Below are 22790 nucleotides of genomic sequence, written 5' to 3'. Positions count from 1 at the left end.
TGAAGTTAAAATGCAGGATACTAAATTAAAAGGTCCTCTTCAGTGTTTTGTGCATTCATTTCATTAAAATTCACAAGACCTATGCACAAAAATCAAATGGACTTCTCTAAAAAACACTATGAAATTGTGATGAAGATGACATAGTTGAGACAACTGAAGTGTCAAAGAATCAATAGGATATTTATTTCAAATAATGCAACAGAAAATTGGGTCAAAGCTACTCAAGAGACCAAAAGAAACATGAAAGATTTAACACTGGAAAGGACCAGATAAATAAATTACACATTTGGGAAACTATCAAATGAAATTTGATAATAGCAGAGCAAAAGGATCAGCTCTAGTGATGGTTTCCAATAATTCTACAGAGTGAGGTTTTAAGATTGAATGATTAATTTATTTCCATGAAAACATGAAGAATCTAGGACAGATCAAGTAAGCCCAAAAGATCTCTTTTACTTGTGCAGAAGTAACATGATAAAAAAAAAGCCTCGCATAACACTTAGCCACCTATTAAATGTTTCTCATGTATTTATGCATACGCAGTGTTCATTTTTTTAAACAAATTTACTTGATGGGTGTTAATGATTTATAAGTTGTGATATTGAGTCTACTTATCTCCTTAAGACAGAATTTGGTTTATAGATCTAATAATTCCTTCATAGTGACAACATGATGTGGCACTGCCTCATTTTAACAGGATTGTGATGAATCATTCTTTTCAGCACTGTCTTGGATTTCTTTTATTTCTTTCTTAACCAGCTTTAACATACTAACAGGTGCACTTCTTTTTGACATGCACTGCACATCAAACTAAATTTCTCGAAGTTAAACTTTTAATAGAATTCAGAATTCCTCTTCCCCCACCCCCAATTCTTGATGTCCTTTATTCTTAGCTTGGATACTATCAGAGAAGCACAAAATCTGCATAGGGCTCCAACTTCTGCTAGATACACTGAAGAAAAGATGTCTGGTATTTCACTAAATACAAGATTTATTGTGGGGGGAATAAAATTATATTAAAAAAATCCACTCAACCAAATATTTACAGCAAACAGAATAGCAAGAAAAGAAGGAAAAATCATACAGTACTTAGAATTAGATTTGTAAAGCTTGTAATACATGATACTACAAGATATGTAGTAGACCTGAGCAATTAAGTCTGCAATAACATCAATGGTATCATGTTGGCATGCAAACCCACAGAGCACACTAATGTTCACAAGTTACTGTTCAACCCCAGACATCCTACGTATCATACAGCAGCCAGAAAAACCCTACTGCAAATATTCACAGAAGCCATGGAAGGGCTGGAAATTGGCACAGACATATAAGCATGTTCTTAATAGGTGATATGAATATTCTTAAGAAACTAGTGAAATGAAAATGAAACTAGTACAGCAGCCAGGTTCTATTTCGTAGCTGTTAAGCTGCATAGCAGGGAACACACCAGCACCACCAACTGCCTTTTCCATTTAGTAAACTTGTTATGAGAAGAGGGAAAGGAGCTGATACCATGGGTTGCCATTCCTTGCAGTGCTTCTCAAATGAGCTTTGAGCTGCAAATTAAGCTCATCATTCCTGCATTTTTAAGTTTAAGATTTAAGTAGTTAATGGAAAGAATATCTCACACTTAGGAAAACTGGATCCTGTCTTTCACTCCAAGTTAGTTGAGCTAGAAGGTGATCTCTAGAGGTGATGCTGAGAGGCCATACTGATTATCCCAGATGGCAAACTACTAAATTCATACTGATGAAATTTTGCAGTATGATACTACTGGGCACTTTACAGACCTCTTTCCTTAGCAGAAATTACTAAAAAGTAGGAGCACATCTTCTGCACACATTGCAAGGGGAAGAATTTCCTTGTCTTCAGTGTGATGTTATTAAATGCTAAAACTAATCTGAAGCAACTTAATGTCAATTAATCAGCATAAAGTGATTAACCTCAGTAATCAAGAAAATGGTTCTAAAGCCTAACAGAAAAAAACAATAGAACAATTGTAATGTATTAGCTCAAATGTTAGATCTAAGTTGGCTTTGCAAGGCTGAATCCTTATTAGTGGAACATAACACAGAACATAAAGCTGGCTGTTTCACTACTCACAAGGTGTAATCATAGAAATCTACTTTTCTGTTTGTCAGACAAATTACAACTCTAAACGACAGGTGTACATATACTTTAGAAAAACTATAACCCTTTCTCTCCTCTGTGGTGGGCCTGACAAAAAAAGAGGGTATTTTTAGTGAAAAGCCATAGCATAGCACTGCACACTGCTTTGGTATTTTTGTACCTCATCTTATGTACATCTTAGTTATAAAGATACACAAATAAATATCTAATAAAGCCTTAGAAAAGAAAGTATGTTTTCTTTTGCATTTTTCGTTGGGCACTGCATGGGTTACACATCTGTGCTCAAACCCTTTTAACTGGTATGCATTAGCAGTCATGTTTAACAACATTAGCTTTTTAGCCCTTTTTGGTTTGCTTGACTTAATCACCATTTTTCCTGCTTCTTCCACCTTCCATTGACTTCAGTGGTAAGGATTAAAGATTGTTAACCTGAAAGCTATTTATAAACTTATACAAAGCTATTACAATCTATAAATTCAGAATTTAATGACAGATTACCTGTATGGGTAGCCATGGTATTTGGAGCGAAATATTGACAATAGGAAGCTGAAGAAAAACACCACGAGACCAAGGCCTACCAGACATATTACTGGAAATAAAATAACTTTGTTTATTAGCACATAAAACATTTAAAACTGGAATCTTTACAAAGAATATTATTTATGTCAATTATTTATAGAGAATTTTGACACAGTTAAATACAAAAATGTTACTGCCTTGAATACTGATGTCCACTATCTTCTGACAGGATTTAAAACACATATGGAAATAATGTTTATGGTTATTAAGAAAAAATAACTTGTCAGGGTAAATGTACTTTCAAGAAAAAAAGAGCAGAAATTTGCGAACTAAATATATGTGGATGCAAACACCTTACTGCTGATAGAGGATTTAATAACCCTGTAAATTATACATATCAACCAATGTCACTTCAGGTATTTACTTTTCTTTTTGGAAAAAAAATGACATTTAGAAAAATATCCCTTTACTGATGAAATCATGTTCTCTCTAGTCTATGGCTGAAATAACAGACAAGACAGCTAGTAACTACTTTATCTAGTTATTGGTGGCTAAAAATTTCACTGTTTTAAGTTCCAAGGCTGGTAGCCAAATCACTTTTTACTCTTTACTCAATAGCAATATAAATCTTCAGGTTTTGAAACTAAATAACAATGATGCAGACCTTCCGATAGGATTCTTTGAGCCTTTTCAGACAAAGAATTAAGTAACAAGGTAAATGCTTAAATTAATAAATAAAATTTGGAAAATCTGTTGGCACCCTGTGGAATAATAGCATAAAACCTTTTTTGATCGTGATAGCTTGCTCTGTTGCATGCAAATAAACATTTTTAAAAAGGGAAAATGTTACAAGCTGATGCATGTAACTCAGATGCAGCTGCTCTACATTAGACGTAGCGAGCTACTCTGATTTTAAAAACTCCTCTTCTTATACTACTCCTACTTTAGCCAAACCTTTGCTATTTAATTGCAATATTCATGCTTCAAAAGTGTGCTGCCTTTGAGCAAAGGATGAGCAAACATGAATCCAAGGAAACCGACAATGACGCATTTTTTCATTAAAACTGACCATGTGGAAACTGACACGTGTCAACTGGAATATAAAATTTCAAGTTATTTTGAGAAAACTAGCCATGTACAAACCTAATAAACACACTTCATTATAAAGAAATCACCACTCACAAATATGATTTCAAAGCACGGATGAATAAATTGAAAGCATGAACAGTGCAAGCCAGATACACAGAAAGCATTCACATATGGGGCACAAAGAGCAAAGTCTGAATTTGTACTGCAGTCCCCTTTTATTTCACTGTGTTCATGTCCACAGACCCAGATCTAAGATTGTATTTCAACTATACTCATGTCATTGTCTCCTCTAACATCAGTATTAAAGCTAGATACTGTAACAGATATTCAGAATGAAATGATTCATCTACAGCTAATTGAAAGAGATTCTCAAATCACTACTCATCAGAGGTCTGTAGCAAACATTCAACCAGTTATGAAGCATTCTAGAATGCTTTTATAGAAAATAGTTGGCCAGTCTTATCTGGAATACTGTGTATTGCAGAGAAGTAGCTAAAGAACTGATCTCAAAAGAAAGGGGAGGCAGTGTAGCAAATCTGGTATCTTCCAAGTATGAGGAAGTTTGATTCTGGATAAAATATTTTCATTTGTGTGTTTATGTAATTCACTGACAAAAAAATCTTGCAAATAATTCGAATGACAACAACATTCAGAAAAACATAAAAATTGCACTTCAGACAAAAAATCTTTAGACATTACAGATTAGGATACTATATCTACTGCTGGGTTTTCATCTTCCTCTCGAGACATGATACTGGCAAGAGTATCAAGTAAAAGAATATTCAAACTCCTTTGGATGTTGTCATCTTAAATGCCTAAACTAATTTTAAAAACAATGTTTTGAAACTCTTATTCTTTAAGTCACTCACTTTCAATGTAATTCAAGAGCCAAAAAGCATTTATGCAATTTTAAGTAGTAAAGATACTACTGTGTCAATCCGTACCTTGGCTGAGTGTGCTCAGAACATTTTTTTACTGACTTCATTTGAATGTAGTTTTATCAACAGAATTTTTATGCTCTCCTCTTTTCCACCCCAAAAAAGTAAACACTGGTTTAAGGTAAAGACCTTCTGAGAACCTAATCAGATATTCACTTGTAATTTCTCAATATCTTCTAATTGTCCAAACATTGCCTTAGCTATTCAGTACAACTTACTTCTCCTTTTTCCAACATCCCCTTTGGAGGTAGCAGCTTCATTGAGGAGTACCATTCCCATAGTGATAGCAGCATCTGTATTGCCATTGTCAAGGAAAGCAGCAGGTGTGTGGGTAGCTGAGAAAGCTACAAAGGTACATCTACAAACTAAAACATTTAAGTTCATAAAATGAAAGGAAGTATTTACATATAAAATCCACATATTGCAATCTGTACTGCACCAATATGCTCACCTGTGGCAAAAATCTGTAGTAAAATTTTTCTTTGTGCATTCTAGATTAAAAAAAGGAAAGAAGGTTCAAAAAGCTTTAAAGGATAGTTGTCAAGTAGGACACACAAATTTTGGACAGCTATGGAAATAGTTATTCACCAATATTTTATAATATTCTTTATATTTGCAGTAAAGGATTTTTAAAAAATAAAAACTATAAGATCCTTCAATGTAATTGCACACAATTCATTGGTTATTTGACACAAACTGAAGCAGTTGGACTGCTTTATCTTCTTCGGTATTTAGATAAGACATTAGCTTCCTCTTTAGTGTCATATTGCTTAATAGTTTAGCAGAGAAACATCTCAGAGGCAAGTCCTCAGTCACTTTCAATGTTTTGTTGTCTCATTATAACTGTTACTAATGTAAGCAAGTACATAACAATAAAACAATTTAACTAATCTAGCAAGATCTTAAGCCATTCACTTTATTGTTTATTTGAAACTATATAAACAAAAAAGGAAGGTTACTACTGTGCATAACATCTGTTTTGAGGTAGGGAAAGCCCGAATGCCATCCTGAAGCAGGAGTGAACCATGGGTGCTATTTCAGAATCACAATTTCAGGAAATACAAACTTCACCAGTTAACAGATTCAAATAAGGTTGAAGTTTTAAGCATTACCCCAGGGCTAGGAAGCAGGATGACTATCAATGTTCATGTTAATATTTTCCATTTTAGAAATGTTCAAAATTATACAAAAATGCTTAGACATCTGGAATTCCATTATGCAATTTTAATTAAGTTAAGCCTGAGCAAAAGGATTTAGAACTGTCAATGCTAACACAATCACACTTCATCAGAGATGAGCAGCCTGATTTAGGTTTGAGACTTCCAAATTTCATATACATAGAATAAGAAGAGACAAATGAAAAATACAAGATTTAAAAAAGCAAATATCGATGGTGAAAGACAATAGACAACATCAAAAAATATTATTTTTAACACCACTTCTCTGATACAGTCATCTACCTACAGTCCTAAATCAAACTCTAGTTAAAAACAGACTAGTAGCTCAAATTACCTTCCTCACACACGCCCAATGTATAAGGCCTAGGGTCACTCATGAATAAATGCTTATGTTCAAGTCTTCTGGAGGCTTGTTACTGGACTTGACAAATTTTAAAAAAAAATTGCAAAATATTGTGAAAAAACCCCAACCATGGAATCCATGATACTATGCAAACTGGGTGGGAAGGCAAAAATTACTTTCTAAAAATTCTGCCTGTCAAGATTCAGATTCATGAGTGTAAGAGACCGGGAATCTCCTATGCTACTGCTATGCTTCAAGTAGGGAAAAGAATTGGAAAGAACATCATGAGAATCACTCAGTTCTCTATTTTCAAATGTTAGAAAAGCATTAATTGAGGCAATTGCCACAAGACAAAAAATTTCCCCCATGTATTTCTATTTCCCCCCTATTAAGAAAAGTCCCTAAGTTAGCATTATCTGATTACTTTATTTTGCCAATACCTTGCTTGGATTTATAGTAGTGTTTTAGTCCTGACTTTAACAGTCATGGGGAAAAAATAAACAATCCCAAGATGTGAGGGTAAGTCACCAAATCCTCTTGGGGAAGTGTTACTTTTCGCAAAGGTTTTGAACTGCTCTGTAAATGGAATTTTTCTGCGTGATTATCTCATGTAATATCAATATGTAACGTGGTCCTTTGCTATTTCCTTTACCTGGTTGCTTCTGAGAAACCAACCAGCCAACCACGCACTAGAAAGCTATCTGGTAGAAACCATTTTGTAACTTAGTTCTTAATTTTTTTTACCAGATCATGAGTTTTAATTCACTTTTCTTACCACCAGGAATAACAGTCTCACAAAAGTAACTTTTTTGCTCTGCAACTGAGAATTCTAGCTCTGTAACCACTTGAATTATGCTGGCTTTTTTCCCCTCTGTTTTGGAGCCTCACATGATTACCCCTAAAGCTTCCCTCACATTGTCACTATTTTTGCTTCAGTTGTTGCTTTCTAACTTTAGTCATCATTGTTGAGCTTTCAGCCTCATTGGCTGCCTTTTACCTTCAATAATATCAGCTTTGTAGCTTCACACTGTAACACTGAGCATGGTACTTGCTGCAGCTTTCTGATGTGGAAGCAAAAATTCAACAGAGTTGTGATTTCAATACAAGTAGCTTTTTATCACAGAATACACAGCTTGTTTCTATTTTTAACTCCTGTTTCTAACATTCTCCATTATGCCTTTACACTATTTTGATATTCTACAAAAGAAAACAACAGTCCTAGTTCTTAAAATAATCTTTTACAGTACTGTAATTCTCTAGCAGAGCAGAATGTAAAATTTTAGCAAGTTGTTACTTCGAGAGTTTTTCATGTGCCAAAAATGAGAAGGCATCAAAAGATGTACTTATTTTCCAGTTCCTCTTTATCTGCCTCACTATGCATTATGAAACTATTTTGAAAACATGAGGGGAATGTGGCACTCAGATAAACCATGGCAAGCAAATGTTTTAAATTTAGATGTTCATGTTTTCTGATAAATTTATTCCTCTGTAGAATTTTTTTTCTGTGTAAATCCTGTTACGTACCTTCTCAAATTATTACACTTTTACATATGAAACTTCTGTTGTTCCTTTTCCCAGATGATACATGCTTTTCATAAAAACTGAAAACATATTATTTAGATAGTGCTATTGAAAAGGTTTTGAATTTTGATACATGAAGAACAACAGTTTTAAAGTAGGATGAAAAAGACAATGATCATCAAAATTTGTAAGATCATACAGAAAATGATCAGTAGTAACAGAGCATAATATTTAGCCCTTGTAAAAATCAAGATGATTTTTCAGATGTATGAAAAGACCCATACCACCAAATCCAAAATAAAACCCAAAAATTGTATCAATAAACTCCAAAATTATAGATACCCTACTAAATGAAACTGATGGCTAGTAAATTCGGGATACTTTTTATTAGCATACTGTAATAGAAAATTTAATCACAGAACGCCCAAAAGGAAGAAAACCTGATCATTCCTACTTTTATTAATGTGATACATAATTTATAGAAAGAGCTCAGAAAGTGCATTGCCATATCTGACTTGGCTGCGTTGATCCTCATGGAGTGAGATGATCATTTTAAGGAACTTGGAGGGACAACCTAAATGTTCCAAAATCTGCCACAGACCTTTTCTGCTCACAGTATCGAAAGCCTTGGTGAGATCAACAAAGGTTACATAGAGACCTTTGTTCTATTCTCTACACTTCTCTTGCAGTTGTCTGAGAACAAATACCATGTCTGTAGTGCTCCTGTTGGCTTTGAAACCACATTGGCTTTCAGGTACGATTCCTTCTGCTATAGTGGGTATTAGTCTGTTCAAGAGTATTCTTGCCAGGATTTTGCCAGCAATGGAGAGCAGTCTTTCTGCTGTGCCTTTTGCAACCCGACATGTCTATCTCGTATTGGCCTTTATAGCCACCAATGCGCTTGCAACAAATGTGGGTAGAGCCCTTCCCAAATCTTAGTTCGCAAAGCCCAGCCATGATGATGACGTAATTTATACTTTTACTTCACACATTTAGTCCTAATTAGTAGTAAGCGAGGAAAGAAAGAGAAAAGAGGTTGACTAACACTTGGTTACTTTTGTGAAAAAAGTTTGGTAGTCTCATTCACAGTCTACTGTATTTCTGCCAAGAGTACAAAATCTGGCATTAGCATTACACACATAAAGAAATGACTGCCTTTTTAGTTGCAGATCATGCAGTTGCTTAATAACACATGAGCAAGAAAATCTAGAAAACATCCACTCGAGCCTGTGCTCAGTTTACTGTTACCTAAAATGGGGAGAGAGATTATCATGCACGCTTTTTTATCTTTTTTTGTTTGTTTGTTTTGTTTTGGTGTAGTTTTTTGGTTGGTCGTTTTTTGGTTTTTTGAGGGTTTTGTTTGTTTAGCCTGTTGGTTTTTTTTTTTGTGCTTGGGTATGATGATTAGAACATGAGAAATTCTTTCCTGGCCCCTTAGAAGGTGGGGTATACTTTGCTGATACTTAAACCACTACAATACCTGATATAATTTAAAAAATACTGATCACATTACAGGTTCTTTATCTCAACCATTTCCATTTGAATTTAATTTCTACTTACATTTGAAAAATTCAAGCATAACATGCACTCTAGTAATTCTATTTAGGAAATATTCTCCAGCTACATGCTGTTCTCAAAAAAAAGGTATTAGCCTCTTTTCACAGCAAGAGTTTTTATTTTTTTTTATAATGGATTGAATGATAAAATCATAGAATGGTTTGGGTTTGGGAAAGGAGATCTTGAAGATCATCTACTTCCAATCCCTCTGCCATGGGCAGGGACTCCTTCAACTAGACCAGGTTGCTCAGAGCCCCATCCAACCTGGCATTGAACACCTACAGGGATGGTGTATCCACAACTTCCATGGGCAACCTGTTACAATGCCTCACCATCCTCACAGTAAAGAACTTTTTCCTAATCTAAACATACTTTCTTTCAACTTGAACCCATTGCCCCTTATCCTGTCACTACATGCCCTTGTAAATAGTCTTGCACCACCTTGCCTGTAAGTTCCTTTCAGGTACTAGAAGGTCACAAATAGGTCACCCCGAAGCCACCTGTTTTCCAAGCTTACCCAATCCTCTCTCTTGGACTCGCTCCAACAGGTCAATGTCCTTCCTGTGTTGGGAACCCAAGAGCTGGATGCAGCACTCCGGGTGAGGTCTCACCAGAGAGGAGTAGAGGGGCTCCTTTTGATGCAGCTCAGGACACGATTGGCTTTCTGGGCTACAAGTGCACATTGCTGGCTCATTGTCCAGCTTTGCATCCACCAGCATCCCCAAGTCCTTCTCAGCTGGGCTGCTCTCAATCCATTCATCCCTCAGCCTGTGTTGGTACTGAGGGTTGTCCTGACCCAGGTGCAGCACCTTGCACTTGGCCTTGTTAGACCTCATGAGATTTTCATGGGTCCACTTTTGGAACCTGTCCAGGTCCCTCTGGATGGCATCCTGTCCTTCAGGTGTGGCAACTGCACCACTCACCTTGGTGTCATCTGCAAATTTGCTGAGGGTGCACTCGATTGCTCTATGTATTAAGATACTAATGAATTAATATAGAAACTAATGAATACAAAAAGTATAAACACGTCTCATTGCTTCTTTCAAGACAGTTTTGCTTCAGTTCAGGAAACAATAAGCAATGACTAATACTCCACTTATACTATTCAATTCTCAAATCATAACCATCCCAGGGGATGATATGACAAGCCTTGAGGGTTGAGAAAGGAGCATGTTTAAGACACCAATTGCTAAATGTCTCATCTCAGTGAAGAAGGATGATTCCTAACTCAGAAGTTGAGAGAGTGGACAATAGTCTGAAAATCAACTATCTGAATTTGAATTTATGGATGAATTGTACACAATCAAGATGTATTTCAGTATTTTTTAACGGCCTGAAATCCAGTTGTACTGATAGTTAAAATAACCCTGAACGTTCTTTCTCTTAAAACTTTCTGGCTTCAGTTATGTCAAATGGCTTTTCAAGAATTTTAGGAAGCATTATATGAGTCTTGGCACTGGAGTTCCCCTAAACTCCTTGAAATATGCATCTCACAACAGTGATATAGCTGGAAGTTTGCATTCCAACCATTGAAATGCCAATCAAACTACATCACTTTCTTTTTTGATGCTTTTTCATTACCACAAGTGGTAATGAAGTTCACCCCTATTACCAGTCCTAGGTGGGTACACTGTCTGTATACATACACCTGGTACGTAATCAGTAACATTGCATAGATTTTACTAAATTTAATTTTGCTTTATAAAATAATTTAAACTGAGTATCTGACTGCTTCACAAGTCCTTCTTAACCATGTCCTAATTATGCAGCTAGAGCCTGGAAAAACAGCAGATTTTTATACAGAAATCATCTAGTAAATGGGATAGAATCACTGTCTAAAAACAAGTATAGAAATGCAATGGAAATTCACATTTTTTCATGAGAGGTATTAAAAATTCACTTTATAGAGAAATACAACATTTTATTTCAACATCTAGCAAAAACTGACAACCTTACTACTACAAAGTAAAAAGAAGCAACCAAATGAAACGTGTACATTACCAGCACAGTAATGCCTTGTTTTAAAATTCAATGCATCTTTTAAACTTTAAGGGATAAATTGAATGTACTGCTGTTTATCATTTTGGCATACTTTTTTCTAATTCCCACATTTTCTAGCAACATTTTCTGAATAAGCAAATAATGAAGAAGCAATGGAGCAGCTAATAATTATTACCAACATTGAAAGTATACAGAAATATTAATTTTCATGCACATTTGTCAATATTTCATGGCTAAGATTTCATTTTGAAATTTGTGTGTGACCAAAAACTCATCTCAACAGTATTGAGCCACGAAATGAAACCTTAGAGAATTCCTTTTGGAAGTGGCAATGAACAACAACACTGAAAGGATTCTTTCAGACAGCTGCATTAATGTAGCTAGCCAGCTTCTCAGTTTAAAGACAATCTCTGCTGACAAAAAGATAACACTTTAATGCCTGAGTCAGAGAAACAAAATATGTCATCAACAAAAGTTTTGTTTATTTTTAACTTTCTCTGGTTTTTGCATTTACTTTTCCCATTCTCAAGCAGTCAACTGGATTGTTTTAGGTAATAGATTTGTTTGAATTATGGCAGTTCAGGAAAAGCAAAAAAAATAAGGAAAACATAAATTGTGGCTCTACAAAGGAAAACATAAAGATGATACTAATAAAACACATACTCTGTCTATTACACAAGAAATTTTTCATATGAAACATAACAGCTGTCACTGTGTACTTTTAAAAAAATGTTGCATTTAAATTAATAATCATTGAGTTCTGACTCGGCAGTTTCCAGGTAAAGCTAGCTCTTTAACTCTCTCTCCCCAAGAAAAGGAAGACAAATTTAAAAATAATGAACATCATAAATGTGCTTCCAAAACTTTAACAAATACAATGTGACTTTGACACAATGTTAATTAGAGTATGATTTAAAATCTGGATAAGTGACAGAATCACAGAATGGTTGAAAGTGGAAGGGACCTCTTGAAATCATCTAATCCAACCCTTCTGCTCAAGCAACCTGCTAGAGCAGGTTGTCCTGAACTGTGTATATTCAGGTTTTGCATATCTTTACAGATAGAAACTCTGCAGCCACTCTGGGCAGCCTGTTTCAGTGTTTGACCACCCCCACAGTAAGAAGAATCTTCTTGTCTTCAGACTGAATTTCTTGTTTTTCAGTTTTAGCCCACTGCCTCTTGTCTTTCAAAGGGCACTTCTAAAAAAGTCTGTCTCCTTCCTCTTTATTTCTTCCCATCAGGTATGTGTACACATTGATGAGATCCCCTTGAGAGTCTTCTCCAAGTCAAACAGTCTCACCTCCCTCAGCTGTTTCTCATAGGAGAGCCCCCTAATCATCTTTGTGGCTCTTTGCTGGACTCGCTCAGCTAAGTCTGCAACTTTCCTGGACTGGGGGACCCAGAACTGGAAACAGTATTCCAAGTTCAATTGAAAATACTACATTTACTCTGCAAAATATGATCATAACTTTGAAACTAAATTAATAATGGCTATTTATGAAGCATATAAAGTTTCACAGGTAGTAAATGGATGCTAGGCAAATGAATACAACGAAGGAGAAAGATGTAATGATGGTGTTCTCTTTGGATAGTAGATGCCAAAACTGAAGGTAGATAGGGAAGTTAGAGTAAGGGCAGGTTCTAAGGCAACATAATTTCAGGGAGAGAACAAGAGAGTAGCCACGATCATAGAACTGAGATCTAGTTATTACTATAAATTGGGAAATACTATTTTCTTTTGTTTGCTCCCCTCAGATGAAGGTATTTGTAATGGAAACTAGACTTTAAAAATGGTTAATGGTGACTAGAGTTTTTACTCAATGAATAAAGCTGATGAGAAGCAGGGTTTAAAAAATCCAGAACATATAAGCTTTTCTTACAGTTTATTAAGACATATTCACAAAATACAATTCATTTGACTTTTTCTGACCCAGTAAGAATGAAAGAGTAAAAGGTAAAAGTAGGTCTCAAGAGTCTTTCTGTGAGAAGATGATGTCAGAACAAATGTGATTGAGTTATTTATTTCAAGAAGTAGTAGAAAACTGTCTAGATTAGGTGGGGGAAAAAAAATCCAAGGACTACTGGAGAACAAATCATCTTTGTGCATGATTGGTAAATTTCTGTACGCTTTTCTTGTCAGTAAGAAGAAATAAAATTATTTTTTCAATGAATTTTTAACTATTATAACACAGAGTAAAAAAAGAAGAAAATTAGTTTCTGCTACGAAAAGGTAACACTGAAGGCATAAGACTAACAAAGGATATAACAAGGTATACATTAGTGAAAGGAATGCCAGGTTTACTTGGCAGTAAATAGCAACAACATTGAATATTTACTTCAACATATAGCAAGTAAGGCAAAATACAATACCTGCTCAAATGTTCAGCTATTCTCTGCCAGAGCAATTTTATTTAACATCACACTGTGCCTCATCTTGCTTTTTTTATATTCATCATCACTTTGAAGGATACTCAGCAGAAGAATAATATGTGATTCTGCAACAAACTGAGCCTGACTGCTTCCATGTATGTAACTCTGTAAAATAAAAATGAAAAACAATCCTCTTTAAAACAAAGAAATCCACTGAAAATGGCACAACTGGATATGTGAGAATAAAACTAAAACCCATTTTGCAGAAAAATGCAGGCAGCAACAGCTAGAAATTAACAGCACAGTTTATGTATATAGGTTTAGTAAAAAGGAGTGTTAAAAATAGTATATTTAGCAAAGCATGTATATACAGTGAATGCAATGTTTCAAACATTACATTATACTGGACTCTTTTTCACACTGCTGCTACTGTGGAATAAAGGACATACATTTATTTGCTTAGGGGATACAATTTTTGAGAAGGCAGGTGATGAAATCAAGGACATGCATCAGCGTGGCTTTTACAAAAGTGAAAACTGAACCCTGACTCTAAAAAAATAATTCAACTTTAGTCTTTCTCAGATTGAGATATATATACCAAGTATATTTCATTTTTCTGCAATAAGGTACAACTGTGTCCTTCAGAGATCCTAATTCATAAACTGTCTTGTTTAAATGGATATGTTGTGACTGCAATAACAGAAGTTAATACTAAGCCTAACACAGTCTACTTCCCCCTTACCCCAAATAATTATTGTTAATGGGCTCCCTTTGTACATTTATTTTTAAGAACTTACAGCACATTAGTGAAAAGCTGTTAGAATTTATTGTTAACTAGTCATGATAGCAAAAAAGAAGCAAAAATTTGAAGGAATGCAAACATGCACAAAATGAGGGAGATTCTGTGTCTTTCTCTACTATATCAATTACAAATATTGAGTACAGTTTGTCACACTATTCTATGTGAAATTAAATATGTCCATGTTCTCAAAGTATTATTTACACATATTCTTCTTAGGCACAGATACAATTTTCACCCCAACTAAATAGCAAGAAAAATGCTCACATCTATAAAGGTAAAGAAATGGGAAACTTTTTGCCCTCCTTATGAATGCAGGGTTTTGTTAATTTATTTTTTCACTCATACATGTTGCTTTAATTAATTTTATTCTGAATAATTCTGGTGGAATACCATCCTTGTCATGATTCAGAACAATTCAGATTTTAAATACTCTAATGCTTTGAAATACAAAAGAATGCCTTTTTCCACAGTAGTTAAGCTCTGATTGATGTGGTGTCAGATCATGTATTTCATAAGAAATTATAGAAGTTTTTACTCAGTAGATGGTTATCTGTTGCTTTCAGAATTCAATCATATTATGCTCATTTAAATAACCAATCAAAGCTAAACCAGGCAAGACCTTCGTGTATCTAAAGATTCCATCTCTCAGAGGTATCTTTTTTCTTTAACAAGATAAAAATCACTGATCTCAGAAGAATATCTCATTGCAGTATAATATGACAGTGAGCCAAATGGTATTTCTTGGGTTTTTTTGCATGACTCCTTATAAATCTCACTAAGGCTAAATATACCTCTCTCTATATATATGTATATATATATATACACACACATATATATAACACAAAGGAAGAATATTTCAGATTAATAAAAATTAAAGACAAAGTTAAAATGCTTGATACATTGTATACTCTGACTCAGACATGATCACAGTTCTGTGACTAGTGACCTTCTGTCATTATTTCTCACACATCTAAAGCAATATATATACACACAGATCTACATACAAACTTGTAGGATCTGGATTCAAGTGTGCCTAACAAACAATAAACATCTATTTCTTTGATCATGGCACAAAGTTATAGTTTAAAGCTTACAGTGATTACAATATATATATACTATATTTGTTATTACAATGTGAACTGAAATAGAAAATGAGTCTTTCATCAGGAAAGTGCAACAGGGTTTAGTAGCCCTATTTAGTTATTAAATACCTATATGCATTTATACATCATCACTACTAGTCTTTCTCTACACACATGCTAAATTGAATGAAAACGTACATCGGGAACTAAAGACATATACTCTATGTTGAAGAGGTATTATTATTATCACATTAATAAAACTGGTTGTCACAGGAATACTAGGATTATAAATGCCTTATGTATTTGCAAAACATTTAGATGAGAGATGACATTTTTATTCATACACTTTTATACTTTGCTAAAGTAAATTACTTTTCTCTTCCTCTTATGGTAGCAATTTAATTCCCTGTAACACCACTGAAGGAACAGAATCCAAAGTTTGCACATAAACACATATACATGTAGACACTATATGGAGAAATCATTACTTTCCTCAAAACAATTTGCTGACATTATATTGTTTAGCTTTCTTCCTAACAGAGATGAAGAGCCTCACCTCCAAAAAAGGAAAATTTTATGCTACTGCTTCTGATGACAAAAATCTGTCCCACACTGGGGAGGAATCACATTTTAGGTTCTAGTCTTCATCACCCTGCATAGTAACTTTATTTAAAAATATCACTCAAGTTTGTGTGACTTCTGGTTTCGCTTGGAAATAATAAATAATTACAAATAATTTTTTAATGAAATAGCACAGTTTCATAACCCTGTAGCTGTCAAACCCATACAGTAATGATGTTTTTTAAAATGCCAGCCAATATGCTCTCAACTCTGAAAATTTCTCAGTAGCTATTCAGACTTGAAAAATTGACTGAAAAATTCTCCTAAGCTGAGGATGATCAAAGTTTGCAGTAAACTGTTCACAATACAGTCCATGTAGACTACTTACAATGCAAAGCTGAAATCCCACAAAAAAAAGACTAAAAGTTATAAAAAAACCTAATTAGATGGTTACCGTTTTTTAATCATATTCTGATTAAAAAAACTTAAGGCAAGTTTTTATGTGTTACAGAAGTAGTATAGTGATTTAATGTAATGCTCTAGCAGGGTTGGTATCACAATAATATAAGGTTTAAACTGTTGGAAAGACATTCTCAGAAATTTCTCATTAGAATAACAGAATCATAGAATGGTCTGGGTTGGAAGGGACCTTTAAAGACCATATAGTCCAATCCCCCTACAGTGAGCAGCAACGTCTTCAACTAGATCAGGTTGCACAGAGCGCTGCCCAACCTGATCTTGAGCATTTCCAGGGATGGGGCATCTATCACTTCCCTGGGCAACCTATGTCAGCATCTCCCGCCCTCAGGATAAAAAGTTTCTTCCTCATATCTAGTCTAAACCTATCTTCTTTTAGTTTAAAACTATTACCCTTTGTCCTTTAAAATAGGTGTAAAATATCTGTCCCCATCTTTCTAATACGATCTCTTTAAGTACTGCAAGTCTGCAGTAAGGTCCCCCTGGAGGCTTCTCTCCTAATTCATTAAGATAGGTAATCGCTATGATAAAATCCTAAAAACAACAAGAAATTTAGAGCAGAATATCTTTCCCTGCCTGTTGGTTACATTAACAAAGTAATTAGTTTTATTACATGATGTAAAATATTCATTTTTATATCAGAATTTGACCAGTCTCTCTAAAGATAAAAGTCCTTAAGAAGACAAAAGAAAGAAAGTCTCATTATCACAATTAATTAGGTGACAGATAAGAGTCCTAGCTGCCAACTGATACTCAGCATAATGAACTAGATACAGTTTATTTGCAAATGTGAAACTTGAGCCAACCAAACTAAAACCTAAAACAAAAAAACCCTGACTAGAAGACCTGAACCAGAGACTGTAATTTGAAAACTAGCCGATGAATATGAATTTCTGGCTAAATGTCTCATAGGGATTAAGGCTGTAATCATATTTCTTTAAATGTAAGTTGCTAAAGGCATAGCCTTGCTTGCAAGGAAGTGGATGTTCTTTGATTTAGTTCTGGAAATGTTACATGTACATTAAAAAGCTAGTAAGAGACAATTGTTATATACCTGCTCTGCTCCCAGAGAGGGGACAGAAATGGCTAAAAGCAAAGTGAGTAGCCACCTTAAAGACAAAAACCAAGCTTCATCTTTGTTTGGGAGGGCAAGAGATCTCAGATTAAAAGGAAGAGTTCACCAGTTCAGAGCTACTTTGTTAAAATATTAAATAAAGCAGATGTTTACTGTCCAGTATTGACATTTTAACTCTTAAATTCCCTGTGCTTTTACAAGTGTCCTTAGGTAGATTTTTCTTTAAAGTTAACTAGCAATAAATCTGTGTGTGACCAATAGAGTCCTCAAACTGCTTCCCCAAGACATTATTCTCCAAATACTCAAAACTGCACCATGGTGCATCTCCCCTAGAGCTGTGGGTCAGTCAGAGCAATGCTAGTGAAGTACATAAAGTAGCACAGACTGTTCCAGGGAGGAAGGATAAGCAAAGGAATTTGTATTTCACAACATATTGTGAATCAAATGAATTTATGGCAGTACCTCATCTAATTTCTTACGAGGGATGGCTCTTAACCACTTCACAAAGGAATTATGGGTCGTGTTTTTTCCCCAATGCACTTTCAGACCTCCTTTCTAAACAGACAAAAAAGAGTAGAAGTTTTCAGAAGATAGAACTGCAGTATTTAATGTAAAAATTATAGGAAACATCTATTCTTGAAAAAAGAATGGTGAGAACTTTATGGAATTTGTCCTTGTGTTTTTCCCTACAGGCATATGACGATACTGTGAGGCCAACTGAAGCATAGATTATATTTGTACTGACACGTATTTATGCAAATATGCCCCCACACATCAGTTTTGTACACGGCAATGGCCACTGACTCATCAAATTTTGAAATTCATGGACATCTGGGGCTCATACTTACTTAAAATAGAATACATTTAAAGACACATTTTTAAAGGAATATTGAAGAATTACCTATTTATCAATTCTCAAGCTAAGGAAAGGATCTGGTCACATGTGAGGTTTCTTTATTCTCTTATTACTTTTTTCCTTCTATAAGAAGATTGCTGAATGACCTACATGCAAGGCATATATTCTCATGAAATTTTATTTGAAGCTACAAACTATTAAGACACCAAGAAGTGAGATTTCTGTTTTGCTATCATTTCTGCTTTTTGACACTGAATCCATTTAATATTTGGAAGCTCTGTGAAGCCTATCTGGCTGCAAATGCTCTAGGCAAATGCTTTAAATAAATTCATGAATAAACTCAGTATTTCTCTTTCATTTTAATGGCATCAAGAGGGAGGTCCATGCAAGACGTGAAGATAAAGTCTGTCAGAAGAGAGACGAGCATAGCTTGAGCAGAAACCCGTACAACCACCCAACTACTGCTGCCACACAAGAGATGCAACAGTAAATGCCTCACTGGTAGGACTAATAGGGGAACCAAACCCTGAGTAATTCACACTTTGAATAACCAGTCCTTTTCCAACTCCAGCATTCTCCTATCTCAGGTCGGATTTCACAGAAGCTATTTGAACTGTGAACTGGAATAATCATATCCTCAAATCAGGCCATTTTCTTTGGTAGTGACAAACAATTGTTCAATGCATGCATATTTCTACAAAATTGTATTAAATATTTATCTAATATTTATAGACTCATTAAATATGTAGTGTTACGGAACTGTAGATGGTACATATATAATACCACACCAGGATAGTAAAAGATAACAGCAATTTAATATACCTTTAAATTCCCCTAAATGCAAAATGTGCTTTTGATTTCCCTTCAAGAGTGGCAGTTGTCATGGTTCAGTAATATACTTACCTATAATCTGTACTCTTCCATTTCTTTCTGTTAATGCAATATAAATAAAACAGAAACAAAGTAAGGGGAAATAAGGCCTCTGTGAGATGTGCTAATTCTCAAGGCAAGAAGAATTTGTGAAGTGCCCAAAATTAAAACATGATTTCAGGTGCTTCACTAATCTTTCTTAAAACAAACATCATGATGTTTATTTTCCATCAGTATGTACATGAAGGATGCTAGGGTAAATGGAGCTTATTAAACTAAGTTGGGTTTAGTAATAGCCTAAGACACAAAGTTACTTCATGAAGTATCATTTTGGATAACTGAGAAATAACCTGTCTTGAGTTTATGAGATATGACATGCATCTAATAAAAAAGTGTATTGAAAACTAATCAAAAGCAGACTAATTTTGCTAATAATTATTCATAGTGATAAGCTGAACTTGGACGGTACGTTGAAGAAACCCCTGGATGGAGACTGTCCCCGGAAGGAGACAACAGGCCAAGTTCAAGCTAATATATCTAGAAAGAAATGAAGAAACACAGTAGTTAACTGCCCCAAAGAGAGACTTATGAATTCCACACCATTAGGATAAACGTTGTTAATCTATCTTCTTTTACTGCATTAACATTCAGGGTGAAATTCATCAGAGAAAGGAACATTAAAGAAGGCCATGGATTACTTAATTATGATCGAGCCTTTGGAATGGCATATTTTAATTAAAGACCACCAATTTTGCCAAGAACACACATTAGATATAAGAAGTCATTCTTTTCTCTTAACTTACAGGGGAAAAAGAACTTTCTCTATCAATTCAGATTTATATGTTTTCCAAGGCCAGGAGTAGTATGACTTTCAGCAGTCTTTAAATGTTTAAAATGTTTAAAAAGTTAAAGTTCTAAAACATTCTCGCACAATACCATTACCACACCTTATCATTTTAAGTGCAGAAAAAGCTTAAACATATTATGGAGAACAAATAATTCATGCAGTAAAGCAAACACTTTGAAATCAAACATCAAGGTATATTAATGAATGTTTTACTGTGTGATTTCATGATCACAACTACATTTCTCTAGACAGGTTTTCTTCTATGTTAACTATGTAACACTTCAGAAGCAGCTTAAACCGCCCACCAAGATTAAGAATAAAATCTTATGCAGTTCCAAAGTCCTAGTTTTCTGACTCTGTGATTGCAGCTACCTATTGAAATGTTATGCTTTGCAAAAACAGTATAGTTTCACACAGGTTCACTTGAAGCATGCTCTCCAAATATGCTTATTTTATTCCTACATAGTAGTATCTGTTCAGTTCATACTGATCAGAGTTTTAACTTGCTTAAGAACCCAATAGGGGACTTCCTATGAAGTTATTAGCCCAGGTAGGTGTCTGTGAAAATCTGAAATAGAAGCCTAATCTAATTCCCTGCTTTCTTTCCATCACAGGAGAAACTATTACCTGCTGGAGACAGCACATGTACAGTGACCTATATTTCCCATAGCAGCCAGCCCTCAAAAGCCTTATTGTGACCACTGATGTGAAACAACATGAGATGATGCTGGTTTGGGCCTAAGTTATTCACATGTGTGAGAACAACGTAGAACCTCTGTTAGCATATGGATGTGCTTTACCAAAATAACGACACTGAAACTGAGTAAATAAATATATGAAGTCCCATCTCAAAAACTAAAGAAATGCAAAAAGTCTTGACTTCAGTTTATTTACTACACAGCTCAGAAACCTCTGACAAGTCTAATCACATATTAATGTCCAATAGTTAGCACAATGTACAAGTATTTAATAGGGTAATTTCTTTTATTGTAGATACCCAGATATAAAAGTGACATCTGCAAATGATACTCAATGGCTTCAAAATTTAATGTAGTAATAAACACAAAACTAAATCTAAACTCGGTCCTAACAGAAATCCTAAATAAATGATTTTGTGTTTCTGGCAAAATGAAAAACACATATGACAGTAAGAAGTGAGAAGTCAGCTATTTCAGACAACATTTTTTCCAGGAATCTTCATTTTATTTAATAATCAAACAGAAATACTCTAATTTAAGACTAAGCTACTTGAAAGAAGCAATTTCTTTTCAACAGCTACTAGCTTTATGAATATCTCCAACTCAAATATAAGCCAACCTGGTGAAAATTTCCTGTATTATATTCCTAGTAAGCAGCCTCTCTAAGTTATGTCTCTACATGAAATCCAATACAGCTCAGTTATAGACCAGCAAGACCAGGACTAACAAAATAGCTGAAGTGAACACACCAGCATATACAAAATGGTGAGGGACAGAATCACCAGAGGTCTTACTTATGCACTTTTAGTGATTTTATTCAGCTTGCACTCAAGCACTTGACTCTAAAAAGTAGTAGGATACCTAGGAAATCAACACTGGACCCCTCCAAATAAAATTCCATGCATTTATAACTTTTTCGGCATCCTTGGTGTAACAGTTAGTGCAAGTGTTCAGACTCTCAATTACTAAACATGACCATAAATCATATCAGCCACTTTTGATAAGAGAATTTAATAGTTAAGGATGAATTTATTAGAAGTCTCAAGGGGTTTACAGGAACACCCAATCACAGGAAGAGGTTAACAAAGGCCAATGGGACACACCTCAGGACACCTTCCCAGGACATTCCTGCATGGATAACAAAGGGGGTGCTGGGAAGAAGAAGTATGTGTTTGCAAAGACACCACCAAAAGCCATTTTAAAACCTGTTTAAACCACAGTTTTCCCATATAATGCAGGTTTAATGCTACAGAATTTAACCCTTTAAAAGAAATATTTAATGTTGAATTTTTTAAAGAGTTTATATAATACAGATACACACAACAGTCTCATACAGACTCTTCCATTCTCTCATATTAATTCAGTGAATATGAGTTACATTTTCCATGCCTGAGCTCACTGCTGTGTTCACCATTGCCCAAATCAAAACTGAGTCAAGAGACAGCAGTCAGTTTTCACAAGACTGGCTGGTTGAAACAGGTTGTGCTGGCTGCCTTCTACAAAGTCCGTCTGGCATCGAGCACAGAATATGATCTGGGTTTCAGCCCTAGAGCAAAAGCGAAGAAATGCTGCCTTACTTTAGCAGACTAGCAGGATGAAATTGGTAGTTGGTATAATTTAAAACAGTATTATAGAAATCCTGGTTTATGTTGCTGCTTTGGTTGTTCCTAGGCAGCTTTTAGAGCTATGCTGCATTATTTAGGGTGTCTAGAAGTGCTATCAAAGGAGTCAGATAATCAAAGGAGTCTTGCAAATCCAGAAACTGTGAACTCTCTGCTCAGATATACAGAAGCTTTGATAAATCCTGCTGAATAAGAATTAATTCTGAGGGACTTCTCCAACATTTATTAGTCATAAAAGAATAAGATGACAAAAG

General features: G+C 34.8%; 1 protein-coding gene across 5 annotated transcripts in view; it reads right to left on the bottom strand.

Moving 5' to 3' along the window:
* The window catches only part of TUSC3 (tumor suppressor candidate 3), a 108606-nt gene that overhangs the window by 5749 nt on the left and 80067 nt on the right, over positions 1 to 22790 (bottom strand). For 3 of the 5 annotated variants that reach the window (XR_003526452.1, XM_027636036.1, XM_027636038.1), the window contains 3 exons: positions 13748 to 13811; positions 4895 to 4969; positions 2629 to 2719 (listed from right to left, as the gene is read on the bottom strand). Coding sequence is in view for 4 of the 5 variants with exons in the window: in XM_027636036.1 (XP_027491837.1) it covers positions 2629 to 2719; positions 4895 to 4969; positions 13748 to 13811 (230 nt within the window). In the remaining variant the exon portion in view is untranslated. The remainder of the gene's footprint in view (positions 1 to 2628; positions 2720 to 4894; positions 4970 to 13747; positions 13812 to 22790) is intronic. The other 2 variants (XM_027636037.1, XM_027636039.1) reach the window with 1 other exon arrangement.

Source organism: Corapipo altera, unplaced genomic scaffold, assembly GCF_003945725.1.
Source record: "Corapipo altera isolate COAL_440 unplaced genomic scaffold, ASM394572v1 22b, whole genome shotgun sequence".
In the NCBI taxonomy this organism is placed as follows: domain Eukaryota; kingdom Metazoa; phylum Chordata; class Aves; order Passeriformes; family Pipridae; genus Corapipo; species Corapipo altera.
This window is presented reverse-complemented; position numbering and strand designations above follow the sequence as displayed.